The sequence below is a fragment of the Barbus barbus genome (genome assembly GCF_936440315.1).
Source record: "Barbus barbus genome assembly, chromosome: 20".
Classification (NCBI taxonomy): domain Eukaryota; kingdom Metazoa; phylum Chordata; class Actinopteri; order Cypriniformes; family Cyprinidae; genus Barbus; species Barbus barbus.
The window spans coordinates 14617399-14639130 of record NC_136748.1 but is presented as its reverse complement, the minus strand read 5'-3'; the positions used below and the strand labels follow the sequence as shown (position 1 = coordinate 14639130).

The 21732-nt window shown below is 34.8% G+C and overlaps 2 protein-coding genes across 3 annotated transcripts; one reads left to right on the top strand and one right to left on the bottom strand.

The window, feature by feature from the left end:
• Positions 1 to 315: 315 nt before the first annotated feature.
• On the bottom strand, positions 316 to 9888 carry LOC306886224 (isovaleryl-CoA dehydrogenase, mitochondrial-like). 2 transcript variants are annotated; one of them, XM_079443168.1, is made up of 13 exons: positions 9708 to 9888; positions 8186 to 8331; positions 6677 to 6766; positions 6532 to 6583; positions 6245 to 6414; positions 5958 to 6051; positions 4487 to 4617; positions 4210 to 4306; positions 4030 to 4123; positions 3859 to 3940; positions 2856 to 2960; positions 2653 to 2725; positions 330 to 2217 (listed from the first exon to the last, which is right to left on the bottom strand). In XM_079443168.1, exons 2-13 carry the CDS (start codon positions 8312 to 8314, stop codon positions 2084 to 2086), a joined length of 1251 nt encoding a protein of 416 aa, XP_079299294.1. In that variant the 5' UTR covers positions 8315 to 8331; positions 9708 to 9888; the 3' UTR covers positions 330 to 2083. The 2 variants fall into 2 exon arrangements, with proteins under 2 accessions (XP_079299293.1, XP_079299294.1); XM_079443167.1 differs by lacking the exon at positions 9708 to 9888 and having other exon boundaries at positions 316 to 2217; positions 8186 to 8493.
• Positions 9587 to 21263, top strand: LOC306886223 (inositol-trisphosphate 3-kinase A-like). The gene is made up of 7 exons (XM_079443166.1): positions 9587 to 10260; positions 14803 to 14902; positions 15752 to 15965; positions 17206 to 17410; positions 17882 to 17980; positions 18419 to 18490; positions 19258 to 21263. Exons 1-7 carry the CDS (start codon positions 9823 to 9825, stop codon positions 19459 to 19461), a joined length of 1332 nt encoding a protein of 443 aa, XP_079299292.1. The 5' UTR covers positions 9587 to 9822; the 3' UTR covers positions 19462 to 21263.
• Positions 21264 to 21732: the final 469 nt, after the last annotated feature.

The window sequence follows — 21732 nt, the reverse complement described above, 5'->3', positions numbered from 1 at the left end:
ACGCGCCTTTGATTCTCTAAAACATGTTGCACGAACCTATAATGCTCAATAATGCGGGTTAGGAACTCGTCTATGATGTCTGTTATGCTATCTAGGTAGGCAGCTGACTACGATTTGTAACACGGCTAGTGTGTTGACGTATGGCATGCAAGGACAACATGGAGTTTCTTAAAGGGCTATGGGCACATGTGAGACATGAAAGCCCATTATTAATATAGTGGCCCCAAAAAGCATTTAGACACTTGAGATTATGAAATTATTAATCACACTGCGTCAAGTACAAAATATCTAACACATGAAATCAGCAAGGGAATTATGCTAGAGCTTTTCTCATCACTGACTTTAATTTCTGAGTCAGTTTATTACTTTAGTGGATTTATGAAGTCATCACACAAGCATGGTTCATCACATTGACTGACTACAGTTTATGGACATACATCTGAATAGTACAAAGTATCATAAACCACATTGTCTTTTCTCTAACAGTGTTTTCATGCTTGAGCCTAGTTCTTATTGAATTAATAAAATAATGTTTTGTGAATTCAACCATCCCTTCAAACAATTCCAAAACTGACATCATTTTTGAAACTGCACTCAGATACAGAAATGTATTTACTTGTTTCTTATATGTTGTCACAAATGATCAATGCAAGTTCAATGATCTGTGTACTCTACAAAAGTTTATTTTTAACTCACAATTAATCTACTGTAGTGTTATCTCTCACAATTAAGTATATGAATATTAAGCATAAGATGAAGTATAGTTCTATCCTACAACTGAATAGATCATATGTGATTAGAATTTATTTCGATCAAAGAAAAAAATTCTAAAAAAAAAAAAAAAGCCATTGGTCAGTACTTTTTCACACCTGCTCAAATAACCCAGGTGGTTAATATATAGGCTATAAAAAATAAATGTCAGTGTTGTGTAAAAGATCTCAATTATTTAAAATTTTAAGAATTAAGAAACGTACTGGTAATAGAAATAACTAAATAGTTAACTAAAACTGTTAAAAACCGAACAAATATATAACAAAATATAAATATTAGATGGAAAACTTAAAAAAACAAAATGAAAACAGGAAGTGTTGCCTTGGCAACTAATTGAAATAAAATAAGTTTTAGTTGAACTACTAACACTAAAACCAAAATTAAAAATAAATGTAAAAAAATAAAAATAAAACATGAAAGCTAAAAAAATAATAAATGCTGTAATATACACACAACAATAAAATAAAGACATTTCTGAAAATAACTAATAAAATCAGAGAAAGTATAAGTAACAACAAATCTGATACCATCAAATGAAAGGAAGATAATGTTTATTCTAAACAATCATTTACTTCAAATACATGAAGCAATTATTCAGTAAGGCAGGATTCTGGAAACCCAAAAGTATAATGGTCAGTACAACAGCTTATTTCAAAACTGTGCTACTTCTTTTGAACCTTAAGATTAAACAAATCTTAAAATACAAAGAAATAAAAGAGGAAAAGAATATCTGAATGACACACAATTCAATAGATATCCTCTATAAAGAAACCCTTTTTTGTTCATATATGAAAAATAGCCCCAAATAATGATGTTAGTGGGGAAGAGGTGATATGCAGAATAGCTTACACGGAGTGACCATGTTCTGAGAAAAAAAAAAAACAAGACAACTGCAAGTTCATCATGTGCAACAGAAACACCCATGTCACATGACAAAGGCTCCAGGGACAAATTTTTCTGGCTGTTTCCATCATCATAAGCATTTTTTTCTTCAGGGAATTTACACTTAACTGTGCAGCTACATAAAATAAATTCATAGTCTGTCCCCTTAAAATGACTTGAGGTTTGTGCATTTCTTACTATTGCATTAGTTCTTATATGTGAGACCAGTTCACCATGTATGTATTACAGAACATCATATAACAGCATTTGACATCCAAAGAAAACACCATGACATGTTCTTGAAACTGGTTAGCAACTACACTTCACATAAATAAAGGTGTTAAAATTAGGATGCCAGATGAAAATGAAATATCTGGCCACAGCAACCGAGTCTGTGTAGGATCAGATGCTCATTCATTAAATGCTGCTCTTATTTGAACATAGCATTGAAGGCTCTGCCAATGATCATCCTTCTGACCTCACTGGTCCCAGCTCCAATCTCATAAAGTTTAGCGTCTCTTAAGAAGCGCCCCATTGGGTAGTCATTAATGTAACCGTTTCCACCTGTAAACAGACGCAAGCGTGAGTCAACTAGAACTTGAGTCATAAGACCTGGGCTTATTGAATTAGCAAGACTTAATTTGCTGACGATTTAACACGATCCTGAATCGTTCCATTTTTGATTTCATCTCAAATTGCTGTTATAGCAACAGGACCAGTCTAACATTAGCGGTTCAAATTGTTTTCTAACAATATATAAGCGTTTACAATCAATCAGCACACAAATGCTCAATTATCTCACGTTACATAGTACATTCGAAAAACAAAGCATCTATGGCAACAGGTACAAGTTTAACTTGTTTGCCGTTTTATCCACCCATTAACTCCAGGCTGTGGTAAGAATTAATGAAGACAGAAAGGTTTGGCCCTGATCTCTGTCTAAGGTACATCGGGAGCTATTTCTTGTAGTTTTTGCTGTGCTAACTATTAGGCACTCACCCAGGCATTGAATTCCATCCAAGGCAACTTGAGTCGCATTCTCAGCACAATAAAGGATTACCCCAGCACAGTCCTACAATAACATCACAAATCAATACTGCTACTACACACTCTTCAAGGTCTGTATGCATCATTTTCAGGCCCATATGTAACATTATAAAACAAAGCAGTCAAATAACAAAAACTGGGTAAAGAGCTCTTACCTTAGCACTGAAATGGCCTTTGTCACAAGCACGGGCGACATTGTATAAATACTGTCGACATGAACTAAGCCGTGTGTACATATCAGCCATTTTTCCTTGCATTAGCTAGTCAATGGGGAAAATTCATTTGATTAATTTTATTGCCAAGGGAACAAACTTGTTTAAGAACTTAAATACATAAGATTTCATATATAACCAATACTATTCAAAAGTCTTGAGTTAGTGAGTCTTTCATATGTTTTTGAAAAAAAGTCTCCTTTTATTTGATCAAAAATACAGCAAAAAGTAATACTGAGAAACATTACAATTACAAAACTGAATTTTCAGCAGTCATTTCTCTAGCCTTCATTGTCACATGATCCTTCAGAAATCATTCTAATATGCGGATTTAATGCTCAAGAAATATTTCTTAAGATCACAATTTGAAAAGGCTGTATTATGTTTACTAAAAAATACAGCAGCACTTTTTTTGGTCGGGAAATCTATTCATCAAAACAAATTTGATGAATAGAAAGTTGAAGAGAACAGCATTTATTTGAAATAGAAACCTTTCGTAAGAATGGAAAAGTCTTCACTGTCACTTTTGATCAAACCTTAATTAATAAAAGTATTAATTTCTTTCAAAAGACCTTATACTTCTGAAGCAAAATGATGGATATGAGTAGTAATATAGTTCTTTTTATCCGTTAAAAAATTATTATAAAGTGATGCTTATGATTTATGGTGAAATAAGGATCCAATTAAAACCAATTTTAACTTTATTCAGTATTTTAATTTGTTGGACATGTAACAGGTTGTTAAGCGCATATATAGTGTAACATTTTTAAAGCCTGAGAAACACCTCATATAAAAGTATTATTTAAGAATAAATAAATAAACAAACCTGGAAATACCATGGAAGATTGTTTGTTGCCAAACAGTAATTTCATTTATTAGTAGACATACATAAAACATGTTGAACAACAAAACAAATCCCTGAATATTTTAAGAGTGAAAAGCGTACCTGGAAGTGTCCGATTTTCTGTCCAAAGGCTTCACGAACATGTAGGTAAGGAATTGCATGGTCAAGCACAGCTTGCATGATGCTGAGGAAATGCAGAAAATGGCCAAAAATAACTATTTGACCATTTACACTTCTAAGCATGCTACTGAAAATAAACAGAGCAACAATTACCCAACAGGTCCAGAAGCCAGGACGAGTCTCTCTAGGTCCAAGCCACTCATCATAACATATACTCCTTTATTTAACGGGCCCAATATGTTTTCCTCTGAAAGCACAACAGACCATCTTAATCTGCTGTTTGGACCTCCAACATATTCAGACTCACAAATATGCAGAATAGACTTCACACACCAGGGACCTTGCAGTCTTCAAAGACGAGTTCACAGGTGTTAGATCCTCTCATTCCCAGTTTATCCAGCTTCTGCGCTGTGCTAAATCCTGGCATGCCCTTCAAGAACACAAGCACAATGACTATGATATGCTTATCTATTGAAGCTGCTGTCTTCCTGATCAACAGATTAAAAATGAAACATTCAATCAGAATCTCAACGCTAGGTGTAATATGATTTATTTACTGAACAGTAAACCATAATCAATCATTCAGTATGAATGGTTCGGCTTCTCTAACCTTCTCTACGATGAAAGCAGTGATGCCACGGGCTGCTGCCTCTGGGTCTGTTTTAGCATACACAATCAGAACATCTGCGTCTGGTCCGTTCGTAATCCAGAATTTATTACCGTTCAACACGTAATGATCCCCTTTAAGATGACAGATCAAAGAGAAAAGAAGGTTATAATACAGCCAAACATGTGTTGTCAGGGATTGTCTGGTTAGCAATAGGGGAAAGATGCATCTTTTATTCAGACGGGCATTCAAAAGTAGTTATTGCATAATGATGAAATTACTTTTTTTGCAAACAATACAAATCACTAATACTGTAGGTCATTATAGTAGATGTTTTGCCACTCTGAAAGGCCCTGCAATTGTATAAATATGGATTACAATTGTATATTACAAACACTAATAAGTAGTAACAATATATCAATAACATTTTATTATATAGATTTTTTTTTTATTATTTTATTGGCTCACTAGAAATTTATCAGCCGATGTTGTACATTTATTTGTGGTATATTTATATTAATAATTTGTGTTAAATTTAATCTTTAGTAATGTAATCTCAAATGCAAAAATAAATGTCTATTTTTGATACTTTGCATTATAATGCTGTGATGTCTAAGTGACGGGTTTTAGTTTTTAGTGATTTATTTCTATTTATTTAGACAAAAAAAGTGTTTTTAATATCATTGATCAGTTATCATCCATAATAAAATTAGTGGCTTATCAGAATCATTTGAATATTGGTGCATTCCTAGTAAAAACATTTGTCTAAAAAATTACTACAACTGTTTAAAAGTTTGGGGTCTGTATGTTTTTTTTTTTTTTACTGTTTTTGAAAGACACCTTTTGTGTTTATCAAGTGGGCATTTAATTGATCAAAAATACAGTATTATTACAACTTATAAGAGCTGTTTTCTATTTAAATGTACAGTATTTTAAAATGTAATTCATTCCTGTGATAGCAAAGCTGAATTTTTAACATCATTACTCCAATCTTCAGTGCCACATTATCCTTCAGAAATCATTCTACCATGCTGATCCGGTGCTCAATAAACTTTTATTATTATTATATTGTATTATCAATATTCAAAACTGTTGTGTTGCTTAATATTTTTGTGAAAACCGACATTTTTCCAGGATTCTTTGATGAATAGAAAGTTCAAAAGAACAGCATTTATATGAAATCTTCTGTAACATTACAAATGTTTTTACTGTCACTACTGTTATCAGTTTAATCGCATTCTTCCTGAACAAAAGTATTAATTTTGTTTACAAATAAAATCTTACTAATCTCAAACTTCTGAACTGTAGTGAATATGAAATGACAACATATCTGACAAATCAGTCAACAATTATGCTGTAACATGCATGTATATCTAACCAGTTATGACAAGTCCATGGCACTGATATAATGGTGCATATTACAGTAAGCGGTGACAAACAGAGCAGCATAGAGTGATAGCAGAAGGCCAGATACCTTGTTTTTTCGCTGTCAGTTTCATGGACACCACATCAGACCCAGAGTTGGGTTCACTCATGGCCAAGGCACCCACATGCTCCCCTGTCATCAACTGAAGCACAAACATATGCATAATTGTAAAAAACAACTGAACCCCAAAAACCCATAAATAACCAAAATACATTTAATTATTCTGCATTTACAAAATGGATTTTCCCTAATGCATCATGTCATGGGTCAGTTTTAAAAAGCTAGCTTAATAAAAAACGTTTTGCTTTGCTAAATGAATAATTGTCGACTCACACCTTCGGCATATACTTCTCTTTCTGTTTCTGGTTTGCATGTCGAACCATCTGATTTACACACAAGTTGGAGTGTGCGCCATAGCTGAGAGCAATAGCTGCTGACACACGGGAGATCTCCTCCATAACAATCACATGATCAAGGTAGCCCAGTCCTGTTCCACCGTACTCCACTGCACACATGGATAAAAACGTCACAAGAGAATCCCATCAGACTGTGCTCAATACAGTCTCAGCAACAGTTAGTTCATAAACAATGGTTTTTGAAGACAGCCTGTAAATGGTCCAACCTGGAGCAGTAACTCCAAGTAGTCCAAGCTCACCCATCTCCTTCCAAAAGTCCTAGTTTAAAAAACAGATCATATTTGTTAGGATTCATTACTCAGGATTATTACAGAGAGACTCATGAGATACTTGTCATGTACGGGAACTCACCCTCATGCGGGGAAACTCGTTTTTCTTGTCAATCTCATCAGCATAGGGAGCGAGCTTCTCCTGGCAGAATCTCTGGATTGTCTGTCTGAGCTGGTGTCCAAAACAAAGATGCATGATAAACACAGCGCAGACTGTCTACAAATGACATGAGCTGCCAAAAACCTCAACAAAACTATTCCATGATGCTAAATGTGCACTTTTAGCATAAAGGTCCCTTGCAACAAAAAAATAAAAAATACAGTGGCAGTAACAGCATGGTATAGTAATAGGCTTCAATAACATTTTGCAGCATGATTACCATATCCATACACTGTGTTATACTTTTATTTTTATGGTGCTTCAAAGACTATCAAGGTATTACAGTGACCAACATACCATGGTTTTACCTTTTCTGTCTGAGAAGGCAGGAGAGCCAGTGCCTCTTCCTCCTCAAAAAAAATAAACTTTTTAACAGCCCAAACTCAAAACAAATACTCTTTCTAATGCATGAATTCCACTAATGCTTGTAACTAATCCTGTCCAATAGCACCTCTATGCCTGCAGGAATCAATACACTTGCAGAAAAAGTAATAATATAAAAAAGTTATTTTTGTAACAATTAACAAAAGCCAAGCACAGATAGTGTTGGAAAAAAAGACATAAAAATCATTGATCCGAGTTTGTTATAATAGAAAGCATATTATAGGCCTACATATGTACACTATTCATATGTTTAGGGTCAGATACAGTGGAAAAAATACAGTAAAAACAAAAATATTGTGAAATAATATGACAATTTAAAATAACCTAATCTATTTCAATGTATTTTTAAATGGAATAGCATCATTACTCCAGTCTTCAGTGTCACATGATCTTTCAGAAATCATTTTAATATGCTGATTTGCTGCTTAAGAAACAGATCTTATTACAATGTTGAAAACAGATCTGTTGTATTTTTTCAAGGCTCTTGATGAACAGAAAGTTAAAGAGAACAGAATTTAAAATAGAAATCTTTTGTAACATTATAAATGTATTTATTTGACCTTTGCTGAATAAAAGTATTCATTCATTTAAAAACACCATGAGAGTGCCATGTCCAAACTTATGCAATATGTTCAATAGCAGATTTCTGTGAGTTGTGTTATGACTTCTATCAAAGCTAATAAAGGGTTGATAAAATGATCCTGTCCAATCAAAACGCGCCGTCCGTTCACACCCAAACAGTGACCGCATGCCCACTTCAGTATATCATATACTCAAATGTTTCAGTCTCAAGGCTGGATCTGTAGTTCGTGTGTTTTTAATATCAGGAACACGACCGCTCTGTAACAGCTACTTGACCAGTCAGTGTGAATGATGCTCTAATTGAAAATTAATATAATTGCGTTATATTGAAAACTAAATGAACACAGTCTTAAGTTCCTAAAATTGTGTCAACGGTCATCATGTTAGCCCAGCTAACTAGCGCATCCGTGCGAAACTTGAACAAGACTAACTGGAAACGGTGTCATTTCACGAGTGTGTGGATACCTGGATCTGCTCCTCGGTGAGACCGTTCACGATGTCGTCCACGGGAACAGCTCCAGCGCATCCACGACGCGAAACACTGACATTTGCCACTCTGTGACAAAGACGCAGTGCTCTTCTGACAGCCAACATTTTGGGAATTGCAGCGACTGCAGAATGAAGGCTTAATTAGGAAGAGTTAATTATGCAATTGCACTTGGAGAGGTAAAAAGTGAAGGGAAGCAATCCTGAACTTCACTAAAATGCTCTGGAAAGAATTGCGCTCTCCTTCTTGTGTTGTGTGCAGGACCTCTAGAGCTCTACTGCCACCTGCTGCGAGGAAGTACAAACTACAGCACAACGCTACGACAACCATCACAAAACACAGTGAAAAACTCTTCATTGGTTAACTGTAAGTCACCTTAACATAATCGGTAAAAATAACTGAAGAATATGCCAAAACATATTTCATGAGATCCCAGTTTGTTAAAAAACAATGGCTTATTTTAAAATGTTTTCTAGTTCATATAAATTGATTAGATGTAAAAAGTTAGAATTATTTTCTAATTTACAGAGAAAATTATATTTAATAAATCAATGTGGTTAAGGGCAAAATATTGTTGACTATAATGTTTTTAGAAGAAAAAACAAAAACGTATGCATGCATTAAGATGAAATGGCCATTCCCAGAATTGTCTGCTTATTTTTTGTTATTGGTTATGTATTTATTTTGTGTTATTTAGTTGATGTTTATGTCATTGTTTTTGCTTTTGCATGACCACAGTTACTGGAAAGGGCAATTCTGATTCATTTTAAGCCATTATGTGACCTTTAATCAGTTTTATTACCAGTAGGCTACATTTTATAATAACAACCAGATTTGGTATTATATCATTTAATGGCATACAGCTTCTATACAGTCACCAAAATGCTTGTTTCACTGTATGTTTCCATTAAAATTCTGACAACCACAACATGTATGAATGAATTACAGCATAAAAATATAGTAAACTCAGATATTTTAGGCAAATGATTATTAAATAGTAGCCAATTTCATCTGTTTTTGACATATAAGCCTATTATTTGCATACCCGTATGAACATAAATCTGATGAACAATAGCCTTGTTATAAAATATTTTGTAATAAACTAAATGATGCTTTATAACGTTGTATAGATATTTCAAAATTTAGTTGAATGAAATCTTGTAGCTGATTAATGTGACTTTGAATAACTTTATCTCTACTTTTACTACATTTGTAGCAGTCTCCATTCCTTGATAGTTTGATATTTAATAATGATTTGATATTTTTCAGATGGATAAAGTGAATAAACAGCAGTATGGTCGAGTACTACACTTGAATAAGGAAATGCGCTATCAAGCAAAAGTCAAACAAATTAAAAGTCAGGAAGAGCATGGAAACGACTCAAATGCGGAAGATGTGTGTTCACTCAGCTCGGGCTCCCTGGCTGTGAATGCACGTCTACGGACTCACGCTAAAACAAACAAAGTTATCTGGATGGAGATCGTTTGTTGCGTAACTTACTGGAAATAAAGTCTCTGACACGCTGGATTAATTTCAGGGGCCCCCACTCACTATCGCGGCGTGCGTGTGGCCCCTCGGACAGAGGAGGTATAACCTGAGCCCTCCTGTCCCCTCGATGCCCAAACAGAGGCGGAGGTCGCTAAGAGAGGCGGTGTTCTCTCGTTCGTCTCCGGTTTGCGACGGATCAGGGAGAGGAGGAGGAGGAGGAGGAGGAAACTTTTCATCCACAGAGATTTGTGATGATCAAGCACAGATGGCGGAACAGTTCAGTGGGCAAGCAGGCTTTCTCTCCGACGGTAAACCGGGGAGAGGGTGCCTAGTGCCGCAGGTGACCATCACGTCTGATGGGGATTCACGGGAGATCACTGAGGAGGATCTGGAGAGGGAGGTCAACGGACAGCTGCGCCGCAAACTCTCCAACTCCTCCATCTCCTCCAACGGCTCCTCCACGGCGCTTGACGAGTCCGAGGATGACATCCTCAGCGACAACGAGACCAAAAGCAAAGGCATCGTGACTCTCGAGCATTTGGGCGACTCGGTGGACTCAGGAGAGGTAGGTTATGTAGTCATTCACGCGTGCTATAATCAATAAAGTAGGCATGAACTACTGTGTGGACAGAGACAGATGTTGTAGTAAAGGGGCTAACTGTCGTAGTTAGTAACTGTCGATGTTGTAGTAAAGGGGCTAACTTTCCTGGCTGCAAAAAGCTACTGTACATTTCCACCATTATTGCATTAGAAAAAAATCGAGTTCATTAAGCAGATGTTGATATTTTGTGATGCCCAGTGGTGCAATAGTGGGTCATGTTATCAGGCTGGGGCAAGTTGTCACATTTGAAACTGACATTTAACATCCTGTAATGAGACTTTCTGCTAATTAAAAAACTGATTTAATGAAACACCAAAAATATACATTGTCTTGATCAACAATTATTGTAACTATTTTTATTATTATTAATGCTAATGTATTTTATTTGACATATTTTTATGGTAATTATGTCAGTTTAATTTAGAAATATATAAATATATATATATATATTTTTTTTTTTCAACCAAAACTAGGGCTTTGACCTCATTAAAATAGGTGTTTAAAACCCACATCCAAAACCACTTCTAGAGCAACAGATATTTGAGTAAGTGGACATATTATGACTCACAACCTTACTTAGATATAGTTTTTGTGACTTACATATCTGCCAGTTATAAGATATATGAGAAATAATCATAATTATTATATGGTAAATATAGACTTCTGGGGAGACTTGGGGGGAATTAAATTATGGGCTCTTTATTCTTACAGATCTCTTTTTAAAATATAAGCAGACAATTCGAAACCTGTCGAGAACATGAGACTAGTAATGAGGAACTGTCTTGTTGAAAGTTATGAAACCTTTTTTGTCTGTTCTTGAGTTACCAATGAGGCTTTTGATACCTGTCGCTGTATCTTGAGGAGTCTCATTTGTACTCATGACTGAGGCATTAGAAAACTTTTGATTGAAATCTGCGTATCCAATGACAGCTTTGTGTTCAATCGATAGTTGTAAAGAGCTCATGCAAGGTCATGATTGTGGTATGTTTGTGTGGGTGTCTGATTGTCTGTACTTGCTCCTAATTGTGAAAGCATGTCTGTTCACTGGGTTGCCAGTTCAAAGCACTTTTACACGGCACATGGCATGTGAGGCTAGAGTTGTATCAGGTGGTTCTTGTATGCTCTTTCTGATGAAATATTTACAGTAGTAAGTAGCTAAAAGTTAGAACGGAAATATCCATCCATCCATAGCAGATCGAGATGTTTCTCCTTCACTGTTTACAAAGTAGGCTGTTCTGAGTTTTCATCGGAATTGTTTATTTTTTGTTTGCATTGAGCGTCTTCAATGTAGTTTGAGCAAATATCACAGGCGTGCAGCTTTAATAACCTGGCAGCACTTTGAGTGTTAAAATAACAAGCTCAACAGGCTTAACAGCTATGTGCCAAGGCCTTTTTTCATATAGACATACTCATATGCTTGTAATTTCTGTAACAGAAGTGAATCCAAAGTGATGACCTTTGCAAATGTTTTCGAAAATATTGCAGTTAGTGGGTGGAAAAGTTACTTTGAATGCATTAAAACTCACTTTGGATAGAAGCATTTGCCAAATAAGGGTGAATGTAAATGAAAGGACTAATTTTAAAAGTAGAAGTAATATATTTAACAAAGTGCTAACTTAATAGATAGATCTAACCAATCATCTGTGTTTTGTTTCTCACTTCTGCCATGTGATTATTCTGAATGGATGTTTCATATTTTGTGGTCCTCAAGCTCATTCGCAGCCATAGAAGGCCGTCGCTGTCATTGTACTTTAAACATTTTGCCTCTGTAAATCTGGATGCCGTGTCTGCATAGCATCTGCTCTTTCTTTTTCAGAAAGTTACACATCTTGCACTGAATGAGCTGATCAATGTTCATCTTCTTTGGCCCAATAAAAGTCAAGCTCAATGACACTGTAAAAAACCATAGAGAGCTTATAAATTGAATGTTTGCACAGAGCTGTTGCAGACACCTATTCTGCGAAGGAAAACACATACAGTGACAAACACCTCATTTTATCAGCCTGTATCAAAACATAAACTCATTGCCGCTTGACATTTAAGCAGAAGCCACAGTGTCACAAACAAGTTTCCACCCACAGTTCGATGGTGGATCAGCTCAGGTCAGTTTTATAAACTCTTGTAATTACAATATACAGATTTTTATTACTCACATATGAAATTATTCCATTTTTTTCTTCTGAAGCACATTTTTACCACAAAAGAAGATTGGCAGTGTAAAAACTAACAATCCTCTGTTGTAGTAAAAATGTGCATCAACATGTAATCATGGTATGACTGAGTTGTGTCTTTTTGTCTAACTAGTAAATATAAGATACCAAAGAAGTCATGTTCAGCTTTTATATTTTCATGTTTTTTACTACTAAAATGTAATTTTTTGTAGCAAAGAGACAAAATAGATGAGTGTTGACTCTTTGTGATTCAGTAGATATGTTTATTGAAGGTAAAGATATTTATGTTTTCGTAGAAATATGTCACAGTTTTATAAAACGTGATTGGTAGTTGTTTGAGAGTTGGCACCATGATGTTTGAATTGTCTGCATGACTGTCCAGTTCAATATTTAGTTATGGGTGTGTTAGAAATGTGTGTATGCACAGCTTCACAAAGTGCAGGGCATAGCCTTTGGTTTATGGCTTTTCTCTGTATTTATACAGGGCCGTACGCAGTCTGCTTGACTTTATATATGATGTTCTCTCTGGATCTTGTCCAACCCCCCAAAGCAAAGTTTTATGTACTACATCCATTTGAAAGGCTTAATTATAATTGCTGCGCCGTAGTATTGTATTGTAAAGCTTTTCCATTCAGCTTTTGTACCTGAGGGTGAATTCAACATATGTTGGCAAACTTCACTCCTCTGCTTCATCAGCACATCAGCAGAGGTAGAAAGTAACAAACATTTTTCTTTCCCTATCAAGTGGAAGAACAAACACTGCACTTCAGCTACACCCTTAGCATTTCAACACCTGCAGTATTCATTTTCCTAAAGGTTTTTACAATTTAGAGAGAAATAATTATGTTTGATTTAATTTAATTTTCTTTGTTAGAAGAATTTATGGGCTTTCCTGTCGTATGAATGCTAAACGCAGTAACTATAGCAACACACAAAGTGGACTTAAGAAAAAGAGATATTTATAGATTTTTTTACTGCTGTTAAAAATATATAAAATTTATTATGTAACAAAAAATACTGATGAAATTCCAGTGATAGGTGATTATCTCAGTAAAGGTTGGGAATGTTACTGTGGAATTACTGGTTAACCAGGGTACTTAACACTGACTACTGTCAGACTTTCAAAATCCTTTGTAATTTGAATTAAGATTCTAACAATTTAATTTTAAAGCACAGCATACTCTTTAAAGCACTGGAACACATTTTTATCACTCTCCATGGTGGCGACTCTCAGACAGGTTGTAGCCTAAAGCTTTCAGCGACAATTGATGTAAATGGCAAATTTGGTGCACTGCAAATTCAAAGAAGACAACTAATCAAAAGCATCAGAATTGCATCGCTTTACTTCTTCTTTTTAGTGTTTTATTCATCAAAGAATCTTAAAAATATGTATTAAGCAGCACGACTGTTTCAGCTTTACATATCACAGGAATAAATTGTATTTTTAAGTATATTAAAATAGAAATTAAGATAGAACTCTGTTATTTTAAATTGTAATAATATTTCACAAATTACAGTTACTTTTGATCAAATAAATGCAGCCTTGATGAGCATAAGAAACTTCTATATATACGTTTTTTTTGCCATAGTCCAGCAGTTCTTTGTTATTGATATTATGGTGAACAAATCATCCATGCTTTTTTTTTTTAGTCAAAATGTCATAACTCAGTCTTCTGGTAAAACAACCTTTACAATCATAACCTTTACAATCATAACATAAGGTTATATTTAGATCTACCTCCATCCAGTCAACAAGTGATAGATAGAGCCAAGTCCTGCCCTGCATTTTCTCTTGCACTAATCTGTTTTAATCCGATTTACGTCACAATATAGAAGATAAGAACTGTCGCTATTCTGTAACATGACTATAAAATCAAAATTAAATCAGAATTGACTCTATTTGGAGGTGGATACAATTAGATCTCCTGGTTCACCTGGTTCAATTGGAATTCTGTCACATTATCAAAGGAAAAGCTGCTGTGAACAAAAATTCACAGCATGCGAAGAGACCTCAAATGAACAGAAATGTCTTTCAGAATGCTTGTTTGAAATGGGCAGCAAACCAGACGTATATGTTATGGGCTGAAGTGCTAGATTACAGAGCTTCACAGCTCCAACTGAGACCATGTGTGTATGACTCAGTCTCACACACTTAAGGAACATTGTGCTGCGTTGAAAAAATGCTGTCAGTTGGTTTCCTTGACTGGTCACACTTCTTTTATCTCAGACTTATTGTCAGGTGGTCAAGGGTCGAGTTGTATTTACAGCAGAGTATTTGAAATATTGAATGCACTTCTTTCATAGTCATGGATGATTATGTTTTAATGTGTTCCAGCAAAGCAATGCCTGGTGGAAGCTGAAGACTATTGTCAATTGCCCTTTACTGACCTCACAGCGAAGACGACTGTCCTGGGTTCAGTTGGCAGGCCATAAAGGTAAACCCTCCCCCCCTAAAAGCTGCACATTTTATTCCAATGTAAATTTATGTTTCAGTTCCATATTTACACAGTTTGCACAGTTTCCGGGGTAAATGCATATGGGACAGCAATTTACAATGTTTGTGACTATCAAAAAGCAACCATTCATTCAATATTTCTATTTTAATTTTTTAATCAAATGATTATTTTATTTAATAATTAACCTCAAGTCAGACATGCATATGTTTTATGCTATTATTTTAGTTTATTATTTTAGAAAGCAATTATTAAAACCAAATCAGACTTGAATATGCTTTTTGTTCTTTAGGTATTATTTTAGATTTTAGCAGTTATTTTGTATGCAAATCAAAAATCAAAAATAGGGTAAAACGCATAGTTTATGTAGCTTTTATTTACAGCTTCTTTTTGGACATTATTTAATTCTATACTGTCAATAATCATCTCCATCAGATTGCTTCCTTGGCAATAACGCACTGATTTTATCTCATGTCTTCAGGCTATTTTATTGTAAACAGCACAGTTTTTTTTCAATACATGAGGAAGTACAACCATTTGATACCATTTTAGGGAAGTGGTTATATGTAGTGTTATGTGATGACACTTGACTCATGCAGATTGATATGCCAAAAACCATAACAGTGTACGTATAAACTTATTTTTCAGATATCAAACATAAATTACCCTTTTCAACACTATGCATTTGTGCAGTCATCATGCGATATTCATATTCGCTAACAGATGATTAAGGCACACATCCTGACTAAGATCAGGCTGACTGGCTAGTGTTGATTATATGTGCTCCAGTGACTCCAGTCATTCTTTGTCTGTGTTTGTGTTTCTGCCCAGGCAGCTTTAAAGCAGGGGATGAGGGCTCCATACTGAAGAAGTTCTCAGAGAATGAGAAGCTGTGTTTCGAGAGGCTGAAAGAGGATGCTTTACATTCCTTCGTGCCCAGCTACTATGGTGTGGTCGAGAGAGACGGAGAGCTTTTTCTCAAAATGAAAGACCTTTTGGCCAAGTTTGATTTGCCCAACGTCATGGACTGCAAGATGGGAGTGAGGTAGAGTAATGGGTGCTACTTTTCATGGAATCGTTGCTCATATAATTTGTTTTTATGATGTATTTGTATAATATAATGTTTACAAGTGAAACAGGGAATGCAAGTTTGACCTTTTCTTTATGATCAATCAAAACAGGTTTAACCATAGATTCAATTTTAATAGAATAGTCAGAGAACCACCCAATCAAATAAAATGCAAACCAAAATCACTGTAAACTTAACTACCTACGTTTAAAAAAGATTATATTCATGTTCATTTATAAAATTAATGATATACAATACTTTTTAAAAATGTAGGGTTGGTAAGATTTTTAAGTGTTTTAAAGTCTCTTATGGTCACCAAGGCTGTTTTGTGTTTTGTTAAATTTTTGAAATATTAATATATATTATTACAGTTTAAAATGGCTGTTTTCTATCTTAATATTTTAAAATGTAATTTATTCCTGTGATGCAGTGCTAAATTGTCAGCAGCCATTACTCCAGTGTCACATGATCCTTCAGAAATCATTCTAATTTTCTGATTTTTTCTTTTTATTAATATTAATGCTTAAAAGCAATTGTGCTGCTTAATATTTTTGTGCAAACCATGATACATTTTGTCAGGATTCTTTAAATAATAGAAAGGTCACAGCATTTATTTTAAATAGAAAGAGCAGTGCAAATATTTATATATATACTATTAATTATATTAATATAATGTTATTTTTTTAATATAGTAATAATATATTAAAATAATTGTTATTAAATATAGAAAGTATTACTTGTTTTGCTAATGTGTAATTCTTTCCATTTTATCGTCATGCTAATATATTGTGCATGGTAGGTTCACTCTGCCTGCTGAAACACCTGTTCTGGTTGTTGGCCTGCATCCTGTCAGGGTGATGGGTGGAGCTCATGAGGAGGGAGAGAGGCCCTCGCACAACAATAATAACCACTTCCTATGCACATGCAGTCAAAACTTAGATGCACTCTTAGCAAGGCAGACACAGGGCGTCCCTGAGGGCTTCCTTCTCACACGCATTTCACGCATTCTTTTACACCCTGAGAGACATCTTGTGCAAGGAGTCCCTTGGTGACTTCCTCCTCTCACACAGGAAGTCAAGTAAAGTTCAAGCTTGCAAAAAAAAAAAGAGAAAAACAGCTCATGACTGAATTAACATTTCAGGCATGATTAATTGACCTTTCCAATAGGTTATTTAAAAATCTGTGTCCTTTCTTTTTTTGTCTTTCTTATTTTCAGGACATATCTGGAGGAGGAGTTGGTGCGGGCAAGGGTGAAGCCAAAGCTGCGCCAAGACTTGTATAATAAGATGCTGGAGTTGGACAGTGAAGCTCCTACAGTGGAGGAGAAGAAACAGAGGGCTGTTACCAAACCACGCTATATGCAGTGGAGAGAAAGTCTCAGCTCTACTAACACTCTGGGATTCCGCATTGAGGGTATTAAGGTAGCCACAGTGCCTAAAAATTACAGCCTGCCTGTTCACAGCAAGCAGAATTTTATAAGTGTACAAGAATTAATGTATTAACTGATATGTTTTGGACACTCTCAAAAAAAAAAAAGGTACAAAAGCAGTCACTGTGGCGGAATATTTTCAAAAGGTACACTTTTGTACCTAAAGGGTACAAAATCAGTACCTTAAAGGTACATATTACTACCTAAAGTGTACATATTAGTACCTAAAAGATACAAAAGTGTACCTTTTGAAGAGGTACAGCCCCAGTAACTGCTTTTGTACCTTTTCTGAGAGCATACGGACGTTAACAAGGTTCCCACTCACTTTAAAATGTCCAGTTATTTCCATGTTTTTCTATGACTATGGGAACATTGTATTATCCTCAACCTGCTGTTTTTGTCCGTAAAAGCTCCAAATGTTTTTCTTTTACATTCAATACAACACATTGTTTTCTTATTTCAGAGAGGGGAAACCTGCAATACAGACTTCAAAAAGACCCAGTCAAAGGAAGCCGTCACTCAGGTCTTTAAGGACTTCGTCGAAGGCAATAAAAACATAATTGTGCGTGAGTTCTTGAGAACTTGACCAACCTGTTCTGTGATATAATGCATGTACATTTCAATGGAACAATGTTCTCTTTGTGGCTTAATGAACACCTTAAGTAGTTTGTATCCAGGATATATATGTCTGATGTAAAAAGGCCAGATATGGTTTACTCTGTGATGCTCCCATTAGGCAGTTAAAACAGTATCGTAAATGCTCATCTGTTCAGTATAGGGTCTCTATGGTTTAAGATTGTTACATTTAAAGCATATATTATATATAGCAAAGGACGATATAAAGCCTCAAAAGAAAACAAATCTGAAATTAACTGCACCTACAAGGTCCCCTTGTGTAACTGGAGTCTCACTCCAGTGAATACTGAAAAAAATAACCTTTAGCATAATTCTAGTTAACTTAATATCAATGTTGTGTTCCTCTCCTTCACCTACCTAACAGAACTCCTATATTACAAGACTTGAAGAAATTAAACAGGCACTCAAGGCCTCAGAGTTCTTCAACAAACATGAGGTAAAATACAAGATTTGTTTGTTTTCTGTAAAGAGTCTTACTTTAGTTGTGTGATTTTCCAATTCATATTAAATGTCTAACGTGTATATATACTATATATTCTACTATATTATTTATGAATTCTGTACTGTAATATATTTACAATTAATATCTAATTAGCATAAAAAGTGGAAAAAAGAGTTGACTTTTTAATGACTTTCAAAAATTGTATCTAGCTAATTAATGTCTAAGAATATATTTTTATTTTATTTATTATGTACCATATTATTAATGCTAGATTGTACTGTAGTTAAATTGATCAAAAGTGAGACAGTAAAGACATTGATATTGTTATGAAAGATATATTTCAAATAAATGCTGTTCTGTTGAACAAAAAAAATGCATTATGATTTCTACAGAAAAATTGAGCAGCATGACTGTTTTCAGTAATGATAATAAGAAATGCTTCTTGAGCATATTAAAATAATTTCTGTAGGATCATGTGACTCTGAAGACTGAATGGTTGCTGAAAATTCAGCTTTGAATTTTTATCACATAAATTACATTTTAAAATATATCCAAATAGAAAAAAAGTTATTTTAAATTGTAATAATATTTCACAATACTACTGTTTTTACTGTATATTTGCCTTGCTAAGCATAGAAGAATTTCATAAACATTAAAAAATCTTACAGAACCCAAATGTTTGAATGGTTCTTTTTAATAGAAAAGCTATTTTGTTTTTACGTATGATATGGCTCACCTCAAAAATGTTTAATGTCTTTAAGGTAATTGGGAGTTCACTTCTCTTCATTCACGATCACACAGAGAGAGCTGAAGTCTGGCTCATTGATTTTGGCAAGACCACACCTCTCCCAGACGGACAGAACCTGGATCACTACAGACCCTGGGAGGAGGGCAACCGAGAAGACGGATACTTATTGGGCCTGGACAACCTGCTGCAAACCCTTTCCTCATTGGCCAGGGAATGACCTTCTTACCGCAAACTGACTGTCCAAGTGACAGCAACGGCATGCTGATAGACACTTATAAACCTTCTGCAGTGCATTATAGGGAGGCTACCAGTGACAAAGTCCATTATTTTACAGTATTAAGCTGTAAAAGCATTTCACCATGATCATGGTTTTAAAAATGATAATTTTTCATCCTTTCATCCATTTTTCATCATTGTGCATTATACAGTTACTCTTCCCCAAAGTCCAACAAAAAAAGGTTGAAAACTAAATTTAGTTGGTAAAGAAATTCACATGAGGGTACAATTTTTATTTGCCTACAAAATGAATTTCAAGTACTTAAGAGTAGACCTTTCAAACTTTTTAAGATGAGAAACAAAATCAGTCAAGCTTGTCCAAGTTTTTGGCTGGGTTTGCATGCTGGAATCTATCAAAATCAATTGTTTATTTCTGTGCACTTAATATAACACAGAATCAAGGTTAGTTTTATGTCACATTGTTCCATGTCTAGGTCCAGCAAACACTAGTCAAACAACTGACCTTTCGCAGGGAGCTTTATTGATAGGCGATCTGACCAATCATATCGCCCGATCCACTCATTTCAACAGACAGGAGAGTATTAATGTCCGTGGACTAAAACTTGAAAAATGTTGTATATCGAGGTCTTTCCACGGTTGAAATGAAATACCTTCTGATGTTCATTCAAGTTTATCTCATGCTTTAACTAGTAAATATGGCAAGATGTGCCGCTCGAACTGAGGTGCTACAGCGATCTGTCACGACACATTAAAGAACCACAAAACGGTACTTAGGCCTATTGTTTGAATTTCTTTAAAAATGACACAATTTGAAAGCTGGGACTTTGTTTCATACCTGAAGTAACTTTCTCTGTCTTGTCTGTCAGCGCGTTGTCAGTTTCCTCTTTTCTCCGTGATGTAGCCTATTTTTGACTGCATGAGACCAGCATGCCATGTCGGACATAGCAACAGTAACTAAGGGGGGCAGGTCTTTGCAAAGGGTCAAATTGACGTTGCACAACTGACTTTCTAAAGTACCATCAAACTAGAGTGTACAGTAGGTGCAGCACATGCATTGAAGTGTGTTATGTAGAACAAATATACAGCGATGCAATGTGAATGATGTACAACCCTAGTGCATTTATAGTACAATATGATATTAATCGCTTGGACTGCAGTGATCAATCAAGGGTGGTCTTATAAATTCATCAGATGATTTTATGGCTATATTGTATTGGTTTTATGGTTTAAGAACTTGGGTTGTAATTTTCTGTACCCGCACACCACTGAAAGTGTTTCATTATCAGACAAACAGACACTATTTTGTTTAGGGGGCAGGTGAGTTTTGTTACAGTGTTCTCTGCGCAGTATGTTTCTGACAAATAAAACATCTGCTCAAAAATCATTCTGTATTTCTGAAATTCATTTTAGTCTTTCATATCAGGATTATTGTCAAAAACAATTTATTTAAGGTTTGCTATTACGCAGCAATGTCCATCTTTTAACAAAAATACAGGTAGTACAAGTACGTTAAAATTCACTTTATATGATGGTTCATCTCTAGTCTGGCTGGTTAGAAATGAACCCCTGCAAAGTCTCCCATAAAAAGCAAGACACATGCAGAACATTGGCAGTGATAACCTCAACAATAATAATAATAATAAAACAAACACCAATAAAACAGATTAATTATTACAGCTACATATCATAAGGGTTAGTTCAGTGTGAAAGGAATATCAATCCAAGAATACAGCACTGATTTTCCTGGCTAAAGTAAAACTATTTGTACCCTTCTATCCAGTATCCTACAAAAAAGAAAAAAAAGAGTAAGGCAGTCAAAATATGAAATGTTTAAATGGTTAATCAAGACAAAATTAAATGTAAGATTGTGCTAATACACTTCAGTATCATCAGTCTCTAAATTTGCACAAGGCTTCTTTCAGCAGTCCCTGACTAAAATAACTAATAAATGCACACAAAAATAAATAGTCACATAAAAACCATTTACCTAATAACTACAATATGTAATAAAATATTTGAGAATAATTAGTAATACCTAAAAACTGTCTCGAAATCAAACTTCTCATGCATCATATTACCACACTGAGGTGTTATGCGGTTTGTGATTGTTTGCTATAATACTTATAAGTTGCCTGCAGGTGATTTGTATGGTCACAGTTCACTTAGGGTAGCTAAAGATAAAATGCACTTATTTTTACTTATTTATTCTTGAGGGAAAGGTACTAAAAAATAGATAGCAAAAAATGGTTGT